At 45.0% G+C, this 16,438-nt stretch overlaps 2 protein-coding genes across 8 annotated transcripts in view; one reads left to right on the top strand and one right to left on the bottom strand.

The window, feature by feature from the left end:
• GXYLT1 (glucoside xylosyltransferase 1) overlaps positions 1-13,412 on the bottom strand; it is a 39,923-nt gene extending 26,511 nt beyond the window's left edge. The window contains exon 1 of one of the 2 annotated variants that reach the window (XM_084810700.1): positions 12,949-13,412. In XM_084810700.1, coding sequence (XP_084666826.1) covers positions 12,949-13,193 — 245 coding nt within the window. In that variant the 5' untranslated portion in view covers positions 13,194-13,412. The remainder of the gene's footprint in view (positions 1-12,948) is intronic. The other variant, XM_084810701.1, reaches the window with a different exon arrangement.
• The window catches only part of LOC146339984 (uncharacterized), a 36,191-nt gene continuing 32,863 nt past the window's right edge, over positions 13,111-16,438 (top strand). For 4 of the 6 annotated variants that reach the window (XR_014784427.1, XR_014784424.1, XR_014784425.1 and 1 more), the window contains exon 1: positions 13,467-13,568. Coding sequence is in view for 1 of the 6 variants with exons in the window: in XM_084810707.1 (XP_084666833.1) it covers positions 13,379-13,568 (190 nt within the window). In the remaining 5 variants the exon portion in view is untranslated. Of the gene's footprint in view, positions 13,569-16,438 lie in introns of all 6 variants that reach the window. The other 2 variants (XM_084810707.1, XR_014784423.1) reach the window with 2 other exon arrangements.

The raw sequence follows: 16,438 nt of genomic DNA, 5'->3' as shown, positions 1-16,438 counted from the left end.
GCAACCAACTGCCCTCTCTGGAGCTGTGGAGCCCGCTCTGCTCCCTTGTATACTGGGGAGCTATCGTCAATGAAACAGGCTGGATGTCAGCTAGAGCACAAATGGAGCGAGACTCAAAGTGAAGATGACCCAGCACACTCTAGAGCACATAATCGTGCCTACTGCATGGCGGTGAGCACAGCAAAGAAGGCTTACTGTGCTACCTCCATTGCATCCTCACGTAGCAGCAGAGCTCTTTCGGGTGATCTGGGGGCTGTTAACACTCTTCCCAGAGAATGGGACTCTGGTCCCCCTGGATCCATTGTGACCTTTTTGCATTGCACTTTGAGGACATCACTTGTCTCTGCAGTGAACCTGATGCCGTTGTTAGCGCAGTTCCATTTGAGGTGTCTGACGCCACCATCTGCCCAATTTTGTGGGATCCATTTCAGTTGCTGTGGCCTGATGATGTGGACAAGGTACTTGCAGTAATGCAACTGACCACATGCCCACTCAATCCTTGCACCTCCTGGCTGATAAAAGCTAGCTGAGGGGGGTATGACCGGGTGGGTCCAGGGTGTGGTGAATGCTTCTCCATAGGAAGATGTGGTTCCTGCTGTCCTTAAGGAGGCAGTAGTGCGACCACTCCTGAAGAAGCCCACTCTGAGTCCAATGTATTAGACAACTACTGCCCAGTTACAAATACCCCTTTTTTAGGGAAGGTACTAGAGGGGGTCGTGGCAGAACAACTGCAGGCACTCTTAGAGGATACTGATTATCTAGACCCATTCCAGTCTGGGTTTCGACCTGGTTATGGAACTGAATCAGCCTCAGTCGCCCTGATGGATGACCTTTATCAAGAGAGGGACAAGGGGTGTGTAGCCCTGCTAATTCTACTTGATCTCTCATTGGTTTTTGATACCACTGACTGTGGTATCCTCCTGGATTGACTCCATGGGATGGGCATTGGATGCACTGTGTTACAGTCGTTCCGGTTCTACCTGCGAGGCCAATTTCAGAGAGTGACATTGGGTGACCATTCCTTGTCTCCTTGGCAATTGAGCTATGGGGTTCTGCAGGGTACCATTCTGTCCCCAATGTTGTTTAAGATCTATACGAAGCTGCTGGGAGCAGGTCATTAGGGGATTTGGAACCAAGTGCCATCAGTATGTCGATGACATATAGTTCTATCTCTCTGTGACATCTGAATCAGGTGAGGTATGAAAGTCCTGAATCAATGTCTAAATGCAGTGATGTGCTGGATGACGGCCAATAAACTGAAACTGAATCCTGGCATGATGGAAGCCCTGTGGGTGCGTGGTTCTCAGGTCTGGGAGATAGGCTCATTGCCTGTTCTGGATAGGGTTGCATGTCAGGAGCTCCCTGGCAGCCTCTTTCAGTAGACTCCAATAGCCAACTCAAGACACAGACAAAAGGATTCTTTTCAAAGCTTTAATCCTTTTATAACTTAATGACTCTTTCAGATGCTAATCACCAGCGACTAAAGCGAGGAAAAGCAGAGTGGCCTAAGCTTCAAATAGGCAGTTGATCCCCGTTTGAAAGAGAGTCACTTGAAGACCCAGAACTTATGGGCTAGGGAGAGATACTCCCTCTTTCCCTTGGGTCCATGGGAGGTGGCCGTTGCTTGCGCGCCAAACAGGTGCTACGCCTCCTTTCCACGCCCTCCATCGCTTGTCACTCTCTGCATCGAGCATCTAATAAGCCTCATTCCCGCACTTTCTCACTGCTAGGATCACTATCTATCCCAGGAATGCTGGCAGGAGGAATCTTTGCCAGCTGCTGTGCCTGTGAGGGATGAGCTGGCTCCTCTCCCACGGATTGCTGTTCCTCCTCAGAATCAGAACTGGTCTGGGGCTCTATGGGCTCAGTTTCCACCCTGACATCGCATTCCCTCTGAAAGATCAGGTTCGTACTCGTACTCCTAGATCCATCACTATCGCTGGAGGCTCAAGTGACCACAGCGGCTTAGAGTGCCTTTTACCTGCTTCAGCTGGTTTGCCAGCTATAGCATCTCCTGGACAGAGATAGCTTGGCCACAGCAGTACAGATGCTAGTACAATGCACTTTATGTGGGGCTGCCCTTAAGGCTGCTCTGGAAGCTGGAGCGAGTGCCAAACGCAGCAGCTCAGATGTTATTGGGAGCTATCCCTTTTCAGCATGCAGTTGCTTTGCTGAGGGAACTGCACTGGCTGCATATTCACCACTGGGCCAGGTTTAAGGTTTTGGAACTAGTGTTCAAAGCCCTGAACAACATAGGACCAGGATACCTGAGAGAGCGCCTTCTCCCTTAACAACCTGTCCAGTCACTGAAGTTATCAGAGGAGACACGCCTGGTGGTTCCACATGGCCCGACTGGAGTCCACCTGGAGAACAGCCTTCAGTGTGGTGGCCCCCTTCCTATGGAACTCCCTGCTTCCTGAGGTCAGGCAGGCGCCAACACTGTGTTGCTTCCAGTGCCTCCTGAAAACAGCTCTTTTCCAAGAAGCCTTCCTTGATTGACCAGCCACGGTTTTATCGGCACTCTGTTTTTAAAAAGAATAATTTTAATATCATGTTTTATTCTTTAACTTTTTATCATTTTATCTCCTGATGTTTACCACTCCGGAATTTGTTTAGACATGGAGTGGTATACAAATGTTGTAAATAAATACAATTACATATATCAAGAGTGGGGAACCTGTATTCTTCCAGAGGTTTTTGGACTGTATCCCCCATCAGCCCTAGACAGCATAGTAAATGGTAAGGGATTATGGGAGTTGCAGTCAAGCAACATATGGAAGGCCACATGTTCCCCATCCCTGAACTAAACAGTTTATTTCAAAGCTGCAAGCTCTGCAAGGAATAGTGCTGAGAGATCAAAAAAGGAACTAATTTCTGCTCCTACCACAATTTAACTATATTAATGTAGAGAGACTAACCTGCAATTGCACATTGAAAGGCTTTCATCAAATTAAAATATGTCACTCACAGGACAATTAATATATATTAAACTGAAACTCTCTTTAGTAAAAAAAAATCTGCTGTAACACCTGCACCAGAGACAAGGCACCACCTGTGCTGTTGCACCAGAGTTAAAACCTCATTTTCAGTCATATGAGCTGCCATACCCATACAGCCACTCATAAAATCCAACTTTTAAGTTCAAAACAATAAATAGCTTTCCTATTTAAAACTAAACCACCATTCCTTTTTAATTACAGAGCTCAAACGTGTCAATATGAGGCTACAACTGCAGAGGCAGAAGTGTGTTCTATGTCTTTTGTACAGCACGCTGTATGGAGTCAGAACAACCTCAGGCAAGTTTCCTACTTTCATGTTAATGATTCTGCAGTAGTTTGACTCCTTTCTGCTAAAAGAACTGGAATAGTAATTATAGTATTGCATCACAGCTTTCATCTAGTAGTAAGAAGTAAAAAAGATTTGTAGAGGCATGACCAGATATCGTAGTAAACTAGTTAAATCTCAATCCTTCCCTTACATATGAATATTTAAATGATCAATTATCTTAAGATACAAAATCACTTTGAAGTACTGTGCGATTCACTTTCCAAAGTGCAATGACAGGAAAGTATGAACTGACTCATGATTGACAGTACTGGAATGAAGTGGTTCTTCATAAAAAACAAAGGTGACTCACATCATTAACCCTTACCAGATCCCACATGTTCAGCTCGGAAGCAATACTTGGTCTCTAATAAATATATTATGTAATAAGTCTTCGATTTTGACCTTTTTATATCAAGGACTCTGAAGTATCTGAAATCAACTATTGCAGTAGCATAGTCCTAACAGCATGAACTGGAAAAGATCCTGGTTCAAAAGTCACCTCAGTGATATACTTGCCAAGGCCATTGCAAAGTCCATTCTGATCCTCTCCTGGCCACAGTTAAGTGATCAAGATCTGTCTATGGGCTTGCATCCTCCCTCTGCCAGCCCCTCTCTTCCTCCAAGCAAATCCCCCACACCCTCCTTTCATATACGGTAACCATGTCAGCCTGCACTGACATCAACCATGGTTAATGTAACATGGTTAACATAATTCTCCACCCATAACACAGGATTTGAACTCTGGTTCACACAGTTAACATCAGTTGAGATAAACTCTGAATTCAATGTCACATCTATTCCGTGTAATAGGTAACAGAACAACACTACAGTAATAATGCTGTTACTATAAGATTATCAGAACAAGCCTTCTTGAGGAATCTAGGGTTCATCTAGTCCAGTTCATCTATCCCATTTCCAACAGCAGCTAGCTAGATGCCTGCAGTAAGCACACAAGCAGGGCATCCCCCTCCCATCTTGTTTGTCCCAGAGCATACTGCCTCTGCGTCTGAATACGGAAGTTCTATTTACCTATCTAGACTATTATCTGTTGACAGACCTAACCTCTATGAATATGTCTAATCACCCTTTTTAAACCATGTAAGCCAGTGGCCATCAGCACATATCTATTCAATTTCTCTGCACCATGCTTAATTTATCTATCATATTTCCCACTTAGGACACAATCCTATGGAGACAGTCAGCAGCCTTCGAAGTCAGAGGATGCTGAGTATCCAATGCAGGGCGGCTGGAGCATGGAGGTGATCCTCACCTCCGTGCTTCAGCCACCCTGCATTTTTGGCTAGGAGGGCATTTTTGGCTAGAAGGGCATTTTTGCCGGTCTAGCCATAGCTGCAGGCAGGAAAGGGGAAGGAGGCCATAAAGCAGCTTCCATGGTCTCCTCCCCTCCCTGCCCGCTTTTCCCCGTCTCCACGCTACATTTGCAAGCACAGTGACATAGCCAATGCAGAGAGAACCGCACCGGCTACAAGAGGGCAGGGAAGGAGGCAGGGAGCGCATTCCGACCTCAGATCCCAGAAACTGAAATATCGTATGGCCCTCTAGACTGTGTCTACTGGCCATAGGATTGCCCTTAAAGGTAAAGGTGTCCCCAACCAGTCGTGTCCGACTCTAGGGTGCAGTGCTCATCCCCATTTCTAAGCTGAAGAGCCAGCGCTGTCCGAAGACGCTTCCGTGGTCATGTGGCCGGCATGACTGAACACCGAGGTGCACGGAACGCTGTTACCTTTCCCGCCGAGGCGGTACCTATATCTACTTGCAATTTCTTGCTTTCGAACTGCTAGGTTGGCAGGAGCTGGGACTGAAGACGGGAGCTCACTCCATCACGCAGCACTCGGGTCTCAAACTGCTGACCTGCCGACCTTCCAGTCCACAGTTCAGCGTCTTAACCACTAAGCCACCGTGGCCCAGGATTGCCCTTAGTCTACCTCAAACACTTATCTCTGTTGATAACTTTTTAATGTATTTTTCCTCTTTTAACAAGTTGTCATGTTTTATTTGTGTATTTTATCTTGTTTTTGTAAACCACCATGGAAGCTCCACTTGTGACACATCTAGAACATAATTTACCAATTTGTCTTAAAAGGTCTTTTCTGTAGCTTGTGTCACAAAACAGAGCCACCACATTGAGATGAGTTCACTGTATAAGTGAACTAATCTCAACAGAAATTCCCAAACATTCAGTAAAATAACAAGGTCAGAAACCAGACTAGCACAAAACTAGAAACAGTGTTTCCAAGCACCTCTGAAAATACAAGGCTATCTATTATTCTACAGTATAACTCCCAAAATGGAAAAATAGTTGGAGGGAAAAGTGGTGTCCAAGAGCTATTTATTTAGCAAATACAGGAAATGTGTCTCACATATCAGAAGTGCTGACAATCCTAGCAGACAAATGCTCACTTCTCCTGAAGGTCTTTACCAGGATGGGCAGACATTCAAATTGCAGCTTGGCGTCTGCATTCTTGGTCAATATCAATTGCAACCGGTCTGTAAAAACTGGACAAGGCTAAGCCTCTCATATCGTCACCTGAGAGAACTGTCAATGTATAAGTGCCTACAGCAGTGGTAGGGGACATTTTTTGGGGCCAGATGATGTCTAGTGTTTTGGCCACATCCCTCAGACATCTTCTGATCCCCTGCCAAAGTGGTGGAGCTCCAGTTGGCACTTTGGTCAGGTTCCAGTTATTCTGTGAGCAAGCTTTCCTGGGCTGGGGAAAGCTCACATGAAGGGATGCCACCTCAACCGAGCCAGTGGCTGGAAGTGTCTGCTTCCTCCCCACATGAAGCAAGGTTGAAGCAGCTCCGACCAAGGAGGTGGCCAGAGCACTCCATCCACTTCCTCAGATAGGGACGCTTCTCTGTTTTGCCCAGACCACATCATCCCCAATGTGGGAAGATGCAGCACAGGAGAAATGGCCCAAAGGGAGGCGGCAGCTGGGGAGTTCCCGCCACTGCCTCAGTCGGGGCTGCTTCACCTGCGGGGTGAACCCATGTGGGGAACCCATGGTGTGCACAAAGACACTCCTAAGCCACCCAAACCAAGGCATGGGATAGAGGAGTGATCCTCCACCATGCACCTTGTCTGTCCCACACCATCCCCCTTTATATAGCATTATATATTGGTGGAATTATATATTACAATTATGTAACAGACTCTCTTAAATGAACTGGAAAGTAAAATGATTAGGAATTTGTTGTATGTGGGACGTCCTGCATAAGGGTGTTTTCTCACCTGTTTGTATCCTGACAGTGAAGCTAATGACCTGAAATAATTTGTGCAGGTTTTCTGTGCCATTGATGGCTATGATAATAAGCAGAAAAGCCTCTGTAAGCATTCCAGACTCGTTCAAGGGATTGGTTAGTGTGCTGTTGCAGAAACCATTACAAAACTATGTATGCACATGTAATCCTGTAATACTGGTAGTTCTATGAACTTCCCACTGATATTTTCCCAATGGTGCACACCTTGTCTGTGCAGAAACTATTTCTTTTTCATTGCTTTCTTCCTGGATGACTTAAATAATAAAACCCCAGGAATTATATATACTACCACTTATGCAGTTCATCTGACTTAAAAAGAAAAATTAAAAGCTGAGTTCAGAATATTTATCCATCAAGCAAAATATGCATTCTTGTTCACCTCTGAAGGCGATGAAAAAGCACTTTGTTCTTGAGAAATGAGGAAATATTTAGCCCTTCCAAGTAGGAATTCAGGTCTTGGAGAGTTTCAAGGCAACTGTCACCTGCTCTGTTGCTATCTTTCTTTTCTCCACCTCTGTGGCTAGGTCATATATGAAAGAATGCATTGGCTCCAGCAAAAGCCTCTAGGACCCTGGCATTCCACTTCCTACATCCTGCAATAGGAGTATATGAAAACAGAATGGAGCAGTGCTAAATGCCTTAGAAACTTCATGGTTTGGACAGACATAAAGCTTCTTCTTGCCATGAGACCCATTTGCTGAAGGGTGATATAGAAATGTATTAAATACATAAAATAATTAAATAAATTCAGGCAAATTATGCCCACTAATTTACCAAATATTAGTTTGCCAGGCAGCCCAATCCGATGCTTCTGCTATAAAGAGCTACTATTATAGCAACTACTATCTATGTCTGTTAGTAAATCCTTTTAATCAATTAAACAAAGTGAGCTTTAAGTGTGCAGATGTGCAGGATACAAAGATAGGCCAGGGAGAAACAGAAGTGGGTTCCTGAATAATGGAGGATTCCTACTGCCAAAACACCCCGCAGCAATCTATGGAGAACTGAGGGCTGTGCACATACACCAGAAGTGGGTAACTTGTGGCCTTTCATATGTTCTGACCTATAGCTACCATCATCCCACAACATAGCTATGCTGGCTAGGGCTGATGGGAATCGTAGGCCAAAACATATGGAAGACCAGAACTTGCCACCCCTGACATACACTGTCCTCTACTGTCATGGAATCCTGACAGCACAGAGCAACATGCAAGCACAAGCTCTTAGTCAGCCAGGAACTAACTTAAGGAACTGCCACATTTTTGTTCAGCATGAAGTGTTGGGGGAAGAGGTGGATAAGAGATTGGCCCCACATTGACCCCTTTAAGCTGTGGGGCTAAGTGCCTTTCACAGCTTGTGGGCACACAGGAAAAGGGATAATTGGCCAGTTGGTGTTGTCAAAACACCATCTCCTCCTGTATAGGAGATTTCTTAAGCTACAAAGCAGCAGTCCCCACACAGCTTTAACGATAGCGGGGATTACTGGCCTTGGGGCCAATTTCCTCCCTGCAAACATGCCACTCTATTTTCTGCACAGGCAGGAAACCCAGGAGCATCATTCAACTGCCAGCTGGTTTCAAAAGGAAGAAACATGCAGGTGAAGGGGAATATAAGAGCAATCCTCTAATGGATTAGGCCAAAGGTCCAGCTAGTCCAGCATCCTGTTTTCCACAGGAACCAACCATGTGGATCCAGGAAACTCAGCAGAAGGGCATGAAGGCAATAACCCTCCTGTATTCTTGGCCTGCTAGCTGCTGATCTTTCTCCTCTACATTTTCCTTCTGCTCCCCTTCCCTTGAGTGTTTTGTCTATTTAGTTTGTAAGCCTGATGGTAGGGCCTGTCTCTCTTTTTTACTGATATGACGCACTTTGGGAAACAGTACTTGCCTGGAAAGCAGGATAAAAATAATGAAATTAAATAAATAGTAGCTGGCAGTCAGAGGCATACTGCTTCTATAAACATTGCTAACAGCTAATAGACCATGTGCCAGCTGTGACCCCTCTTGGACAGAGGTAGCCCAACTACAGTGATACATGCTGTGGCTCAATGGTAGAGCACATGCTTTGCATGCAGAAGGTCCCAGTTCAATCCCCGGCATCTCCACGTAGGGCTGGAAAATTTCCTATGTTCCTATGCCCTAGTAACCCCCAGATTAGATTAAGGTAATGTTGGAAGACTTAAATGTTTGAAGGACATTTAGACTGCAGCTGTATTATAGACTGTATTATGAACTGCTAACTGAAACCAGCCTAAGGAAACACATTATGTCAGTTTTGAAACAGCTTCACAGGCTGCCTGTCTGTTACTGAGCATAATTCAAAGGGCTGGTGCTTATCTTTAAAGTCATAGCTTGGGACTACAGTTCATAAATGATGCTCTCCTTCCACATGAACCAGCCCACGCACTGTCATCATTGCAGGCTTTTCTGTGAGTACTCATTTTCTAAACCAATGTCAGTGGCAATGGGAAAGAAAGCACACTGTCTTTGGAACACCTCAACCTCCATGGAAGCTTTCCTGGTACATTATAAGTATTCAGCTGCAGATTATTCATCTTCCCAGATTTGTTTAAACATCAGTTGAATTGTGTTTTTTACTTTGCCCTTTTATTGCTCATTGGTTTATATTACTTATTTTTACATTTGTAATTGTTATCTTATTTCTCTTTTTTAAAAAACTTATTTTTTATTGTAAAATTTCAACAAAAGAAAAGAAAAAAGCATGAAAAAATATGGCTACCTAGGTGACTACAATTTCAGTGCATACATATGAAAAGTATGCTACAGGTTTCTAAGAACTATACACAAACTTCAACAAAACCAGACCAAACATCCAAATAAATATCCATTTGTGGGTGGCATCTATACACCACCCGTTCAAATGTTAAAAGCATTAAGTCCTCAATTCATTACGTTATAGGAGGTGAGCATTTATCCTTCCTGTGTTGTAATATCAGTCTTTTAGCTGCCAAAAGGGTGCAGGAAATTCATTTGCACTGACTATGCATTCACTTCCAGGAAGCAGGTAGATAATGTAAAAGAGCATGTACATCAGTAAATATTAAGGTGTGTTCCAATATGAAATATATCTGGATAATAACGTCCTCCCAAAAAGGAGCAACTACTGGGCATTGCCAAAACATATGCTTAAAGGAAACATTAGCTGTGTTACACCTCCAACCAGAGATGCATAGATACATCAGATACAAATGCTAAAGCAGCGATCCATTGATTAGGCAAAATGGACAATCCAGTTCCTTATCCCATTCCTGCTTAAGACCCTGTATATCATATTTATTCACCAATACTGAGTATTCATAGACATGGATCGTAGGTCGATTTGCCTGACTGGCCTCAATAAGTGCTTCCAATAGTGAGGCAGATGCTGAAACTGTAAAAGCAGCAAGGCCAAACCTTGATACTAACAAATGTTGCAGTTACAAGTATTGCTATTCAGCCGTAGCTAGCAAATCATATTTAGCCCACAAAATATCATCATCACCTACCAAAATATTTTCTTACCATTTTTAAATCTGGATTTCCCCATAGCATCCATTCAGCATGAGAAAATGGATCAAAATGTAATGGATGTGACATTATACATACACATCTCTAACTACCGTAACTGTGGGAGAAACCATTTCTGTTCCAATATGCCTAGAACCTAATGTTATCCATTTCAAGAGAGGGTATAGACAAGAAGATTTCTGATTTTAGCTGCTAACTGATAGCCTCCTTTGAACATACTGGGGAAGAACAGGGTATAATTTTTAAATTAATCTCATTTAGTAAAAAAAAAAATGGGGTTCAACTTAGGAAAACAGAGAAAAGACTCTTAATTTGACACACACATACCCCATGAAAGATTCTTTAAACTGTTGCAGGGGATGACCCCTCGCAACTGAAAAGAGAGGCTAGGGCAGGAAATTGGCATGTAGTCTCTAAGCCCAATTCCTAGCCAATGATGCTGAAGTTGGTTACTAGTTCCCAGTTCCGTATTTGTGTGAAACTTCGAAAGAGAACTCAATGGCTAGGTTCAGACAACATGCTAACCCATCATGGATCGTGTTTGGAAGCAACCCACGATGGATTAGTGTGTGGTGTGGGGGGTGTTTTGCCTGCCCACAATTGGTAAGTTACCCACCCTCATTACCCACCCTCTGTAGAGTGGGTACGGGGCCCCTGGGTGGCCTACCGTTTCATGTGTCAGGCTCTCTCTTGATAAATTCAGCCGCTCCATTGATACATCTGGGCGACCATAGAGATGGGCACCTGGAGCACCCAGAAGTTCCAGCGATGCTCTAGCCCGCATGGCTGAACTGTATGGTCACGGTAACGTAGCGACGACTGGAGCAGCCGTCGCAACCCCATTCTTGCCACGGTGGCTGCTGGGATAGATGGCTGCAGCAGTGGAAGGACAACAAAACCACACATGCTGCCATATGTGGTTCCACAATCGTGTGTGGGGTGCACACATCATGGTTCCCTTACCTCTCCCTGCAATGTGGTTCCGGTACCCACCCTTCCCCCATGATCATGTGAACACGCCCAATAAGTACACTGAATAAGGACCTCATGTTTAAATGTTCCTGTACCACAGACTAAGAGTGCGTCCGGCCTCAGATCTGAGAATCTGAAGTATCCTATGGCCCCTCAGACACTCTTTAGGGGCCACAGGATCATTCCCTAAGGGCGCAATCCTCTCAGGATAGGCGTCCGCCTTCAAACTTGGAGGCGATCACCTATCCAATGCAGGGCAGGAGAAGCGTGGAGGGGATCGTCCCCTCTGTTTCAGCCGCCCTGCATTTACAGATAGAAAGTCGATTTCAGCTGTCTAGCCTCAGTGCGCAGGAAGCGGCAGCCAGATGACATGTAGGATGTGTCGTACCAGAATTTCTAACTTCCCCACCCCGACACACACCCAGAAATGCCCCGTTTTTGCTGCTCCGCGCTCTTCTTCGGAGCGTGGAGCACTGGGCCATTCCACGCTGCCTACGAGGCAGGACGGGAGGGGATGGAGGTTGTTTCTCAGGTAACCGACCTATCCTAGGGCCATTGAGCTGCTGACTGGTGGCCACAGGATTGCGCCCTAAGTGTCTTAGAGCACAGGCAAGAGTTTAATTAAAATTGTACCTCAAGAGGTTCCTCTTATTTAGTTTTTAATATGTATGCTATTATTATGTGTTTACTTTGGTATAAGCCACTTTGGAAAACCAGTTTGAAAAATGGAGTATAAATAATTCAAATTAAAAAATAAAATAAAATAAAATAAAATAAAAAGAGCTGCAACCCACAAGCCACTCAACTCCAGGGCCATCACGGAGCAGATCTTCAGTTTAACTTTATAATTTGACGTTATCGAAACTGATCCTACTGTACACCCCCCCCCAAAAAAAAACCATTTCCAATCATTTTCAAAATCAGAAAAGGGCAACTGTGGCATCTTTAAGCCCAGAGAGAAAAATATTTTTCGTTTTAAAAGTAATTTTCAAAGCCACTATTCTGTAGCTTTTAAGGTACTTAACAACTATAGAGCAACAGAAACTCTTTCTTACTTTAACTAACGTGTGGGAAGAGAGGCAGGTTTCTGCCACAATCTTTCAATACACAGGCTGCAATCCTAAACACACCAACCTCGGAGTAAGTGCTACTGATCTGAATGGGGCTTACTTCAGAGTAGACATGTATAGGATTGCTGTTACTTATGAGTTTCGTGTGGATCATCTCTTATTTACTAACAGGTATCTCAATTTTCCAGAATGTGGATATGTATGCAGCCAAAACAGAACCATCCATGCACAAGGGGGAGGTATCGGCAAGTTCAGGGGAACTGAAGGTTTGCAGAACCGCATAAAATCTTTAAGTGATGGCGGGGGGGGGGGGGGGGAGAAACGCCTCCAAAACAACCCATGCTGACTAGGTTGTACCTAGCATGTTAGTCCTACTTCGAGTAGACCCGCTGAAATGAATGGGCCTTAAATTAGACTAACATTGATTGGTACAACCCAGTGGCCAGGGGATGCCGACTGCTGAGGGGGCGTGGAGCAGAAAGGGGGAATGGCTGGATCGGGAGCACAGAGCGCTTTACACGGCAACGTTTTATTGCAGGTCCAATTTGTTATGACGTTAAGGACTAGAACCATCTCATGTGCATTCTCTCTTTTTTTTAAATTTATCTATTAGCATTCTCTTCCCATGTGAAACAAATCCCATACGCACGAAAGGGAAAACAGATTCCCCACACTCGCGCTGAAAGGAAGGACGTTTGTAAACCGCGCTCTCCCTGGCACGCCTACCCAGGCACGCGTTCCCCTCAGCGAGCCCAAGGCCCAGCCCGTACCTTTCCGGCATCAACAGCGGCTGCTCTCGTTGCCTGCGGCCTGCGCTTCCCGCCACGGCCCTCCAGCCACCGACCACAACGCCGCCGCCGCCGCCACTCAGCTGCCTCCTGACGGGAAAGGCGGAGTCCCCCCGGCGTCGGGGCGCCTCCTGCTCGAGCGACAGACCCAGCTGGCTGAAGGCGTAGAGCAACGAGCACAACCCGCAGCCCAGGCACAGCAACGCCACCCGCGCCAGCCGCCGCATCCTCCCGCGGCCCCGGCTGCAAGTTGCAGCCGGGGCCTAGCCGGGAGTGGCAACGCCGGCGGCGGCCGCAGCGTGAGCTCGGCAGCAGCGCGACGCGTTGTCGGCAGGCAGAGGCAGCGAGCGCGGCAGCGGCGCCGCCCCAGCTCCTGAGGTAGCCGCGGAGCAGCAGTCGGGGGAGGAGGCCGATGACAACAACTAGGCGGTTCGCGGCCCGAGTGGGGAGGAGCCGAGAGCCTCGGGCGGCCTGGAGGCGGCGAGGGCGGGGCTGGCGGTGTATTGTGGACGGCTGGCAGGCGCAGCTGTGGTGGAGGCGCGAGAGCAGCACGACGCCCGACTTGGCGGCGGCGAAGGACGCGGCAGTGTTGAGCAACGGAGGTAAAAACGCAGCGAGTGGGACAGGCGCTAGGTGAGGTTTCGGGGAAGTAAATATCGTGCGAGCGGCGGACGAGGAGTGCGGTCGGACCAGTCGCTTAATTAGCAGCGATACTTCTTATCCCTAAGAAAGTGGGTGTAAAATGACAGCTGTGCATGTTTAAACAGCAACAAGTCTTACAACTCTCAGCATTCCCCGGCCAGCCATGTTGGTTGTGGGATGCTGGGAGTTTTAGGGCTTGTCTAAACTTGCATAGGATTGTGCCCCAAGTGTACATGACTGTGGCTTTTTCTCGTTCTTAACATATGCATAGGACGGTGTGGTAGCTGTTCCAAACAGAACTGCTAAGAGGCAGCCTAGCAGGGCAAATTGTTTTTATGAAGCAGCTTTTCTACCAAGGCACACAAGGAAAATATCTGAAGGATAGGAATTCACGTTAACAGCCACCGTATACAACTTTCCACAGCAGGCCGTAATATATTTTGTTATGTATTCCAAGTCATTAACCTTGGTTAGAGCCATCCTTGGTCTTCAGAAAGAAACCAGAGGTGGCTACAGTGTGATACCACAATCAGCCACATTGTTTCCTGGAATCCATAGCACTGATAAATGGTGAGATGCTGCCTCTTTCACTATTATATACACTTTAAAAGAGCAGAAGGCAATTTATTACATTTGATCAGCTCGAGGCTGTCTCTTAAAGTATGTTGAAGCCTAAGTCCTCAGTCGTACAAAATTATCATACAAATAGATATATGACTACCATACACTACAGGTATTTGTGTGAAACATTGGTGTGCTTACAACATAAGGATCAACTTTTGGAATATGGTGCCACAAAACACTTTTGTTCCGGATACATTTCTAAATCTGACTAGAGTTCTGTTTATTAAAAGGAAGCAAACTATCCCCTTTCCATAAATCCAGAATTGTGTCATCTTACCAGATTTGGCATGCTGTAGCAAATACTCAGAGGGATAATTATAGAGGAATCGCAGAACAGCTCTTCTTCCCCATGCCATGTCCTTATACCACCTAAAGCTAAATCACCCATACACACATTCTACATTTTAAAAAGTTTTTTTTAAAAAATAAATTAATCTCTCATTTACTCCACTATATGCTACATGGATATTGCTTGGTATCATCCATCAGAGTGAGTTTGTGAAAAGGGAGATGTTGTCTACCACAGTATGAGATTCACTTCCATTATTTAGGCACTGCATACTTGTTTCCCTGTCTTTTTAAGTGTAGAGGGTCAGTGGTTCTCCTGAGAAGATAATTAAGAAAATGGGTGATCCATTTTCCAGGCGCTGAATCTACTAGCAGCTTTGGGGGGGGGGGGACTGAAATTCTCTTCTCATCCTCACCACAGCCTTGCTTGAAATGGGCTACTGCTGCTGCCAGGTGTAGCAAGAACACTTTTGTCAGCCCTAATGGATTCTAACTTTTGTATGGGTCAGCTCAAAGAAGCAGACCATTTCCTCTGATCCATTTGGAATGTTCAAATGTTTCCTAGGGGTGGAGGTGGAATATCTTTCTACAGTGAAATAACTTTCCCTTCCACCAAAATTAATTCACTTTTATCCCACTCATCTTTTTTTTTTTCATAGACATTATCCTATTCATAGACATTAACCAGCTATCATTCTGGATATTGAACTAAAGAGTCACTTTGAATACGGATATTATTTTGTAATCATAAAATTTCTAAGAAGGCAGTAAAAAAGACAACTGTAACAAGACAGAGGATTCTAGTCTTTCAACAATGAAAAACAGATAAGTGAAAAAGGGCACGCTGCAATTAACTGTGGTGTGACTTTTTAAAATAAAAATTATATATTTAGGTCTCAAGCCTATGCATGTTTAGACAGAAAGAAGTGCTACAACACCCAGCTTATTATAGAATTATAGTGGGCTTCACCTGATTTGATACTATTTTAACTATAGTGTTTCTTTAAAATGTCTTGTGTCAACAGTAGCTCCAAAACTCAGATAAAATGGGAAGACAATGCAGTAGGTGGGTGATGGCCCCACTATTCTTAATTCTTATTAAGAGTTATGAGATTAGTTCCATTTTCTTTTCAAAAAAATTAAGACTGAAAGTATTGTCACACTATGAGAATGCTTAACATCAAATATTTCTAATACTCTTGCTTTAAAACATGTGTTATTAAGCAACTATATTGCTCTTTCAATATCAGTTGCCTTTTAGGGCTTACAAGTAGCCAGGATCTTAACACATGAATTAAGCATGAATTAAGCGAGAAGGATCTTGGAACTGTTGTTGATCACAAGCTGAATATGAGCCAACAATGTGATGTGGCTGCAAAAAAGGCAAATGCTCTTTTGGGCTGCATTAATAGAAGCATAGCTTCCAAATCCCGGGAAGTATTAGTTCCCCTCTACTCAGCACTGGGTAGGCCTCATCTGGAGTACTGTGTCCAGTTCTGGGCACCACATTTTAAGAAGGATGCAGACAAGCTGGAGAGGGTTCAGAGGAGGGCAACAAAGATGATCAGGGGACTGGAAACAAAGCCCTATGAAGACAGACTGAAAGAACTGGGCATGTTTCGCCTTGAGAAGAGAAGACTGAGGGGAGATATGATAGCACTCTTCAAAGGTTGTCACAGAGAAGAAGGCCAGGATCTCTTCTCGATCATCCCAGAGTGCAGGACACAGAATAATGGGCTCAAGTTACAGGAAGCCAGATTCCAGCTGAACATCAGGAAAACCTTCCTGACTGTTAGAGCAATACAACAATGGAACCAATTACCTAGGGAGGTGGTGGGCTCTCCCACACTGGAGGCATTCAAGACGAGGTTGGACAGCCATCTGTCAGGGATGCTGTGACTTGGATTCCTGAATTGAG

The sequence above is a fragment of the Heloderma suspectum genome, chromosome 7 (assembly GCF_057233095.1).
Source record: "Heloderma suspectum isolate Gila_16-S chromosome 7, 16-S_ref, whole genome shotgun sequence".
In the NCBI taxonomy this organism is placed as follows: Eukaryota; Metazoa; Chordata; class Lepidosauria; order Squamata; family Helodermatidae; genus Heloderma; species Heloderma suspectum.
Note: the sequence above shows the minus strand (reverse complement) of the source record. Positions and strands in the feature narration are given on the sequence as shown.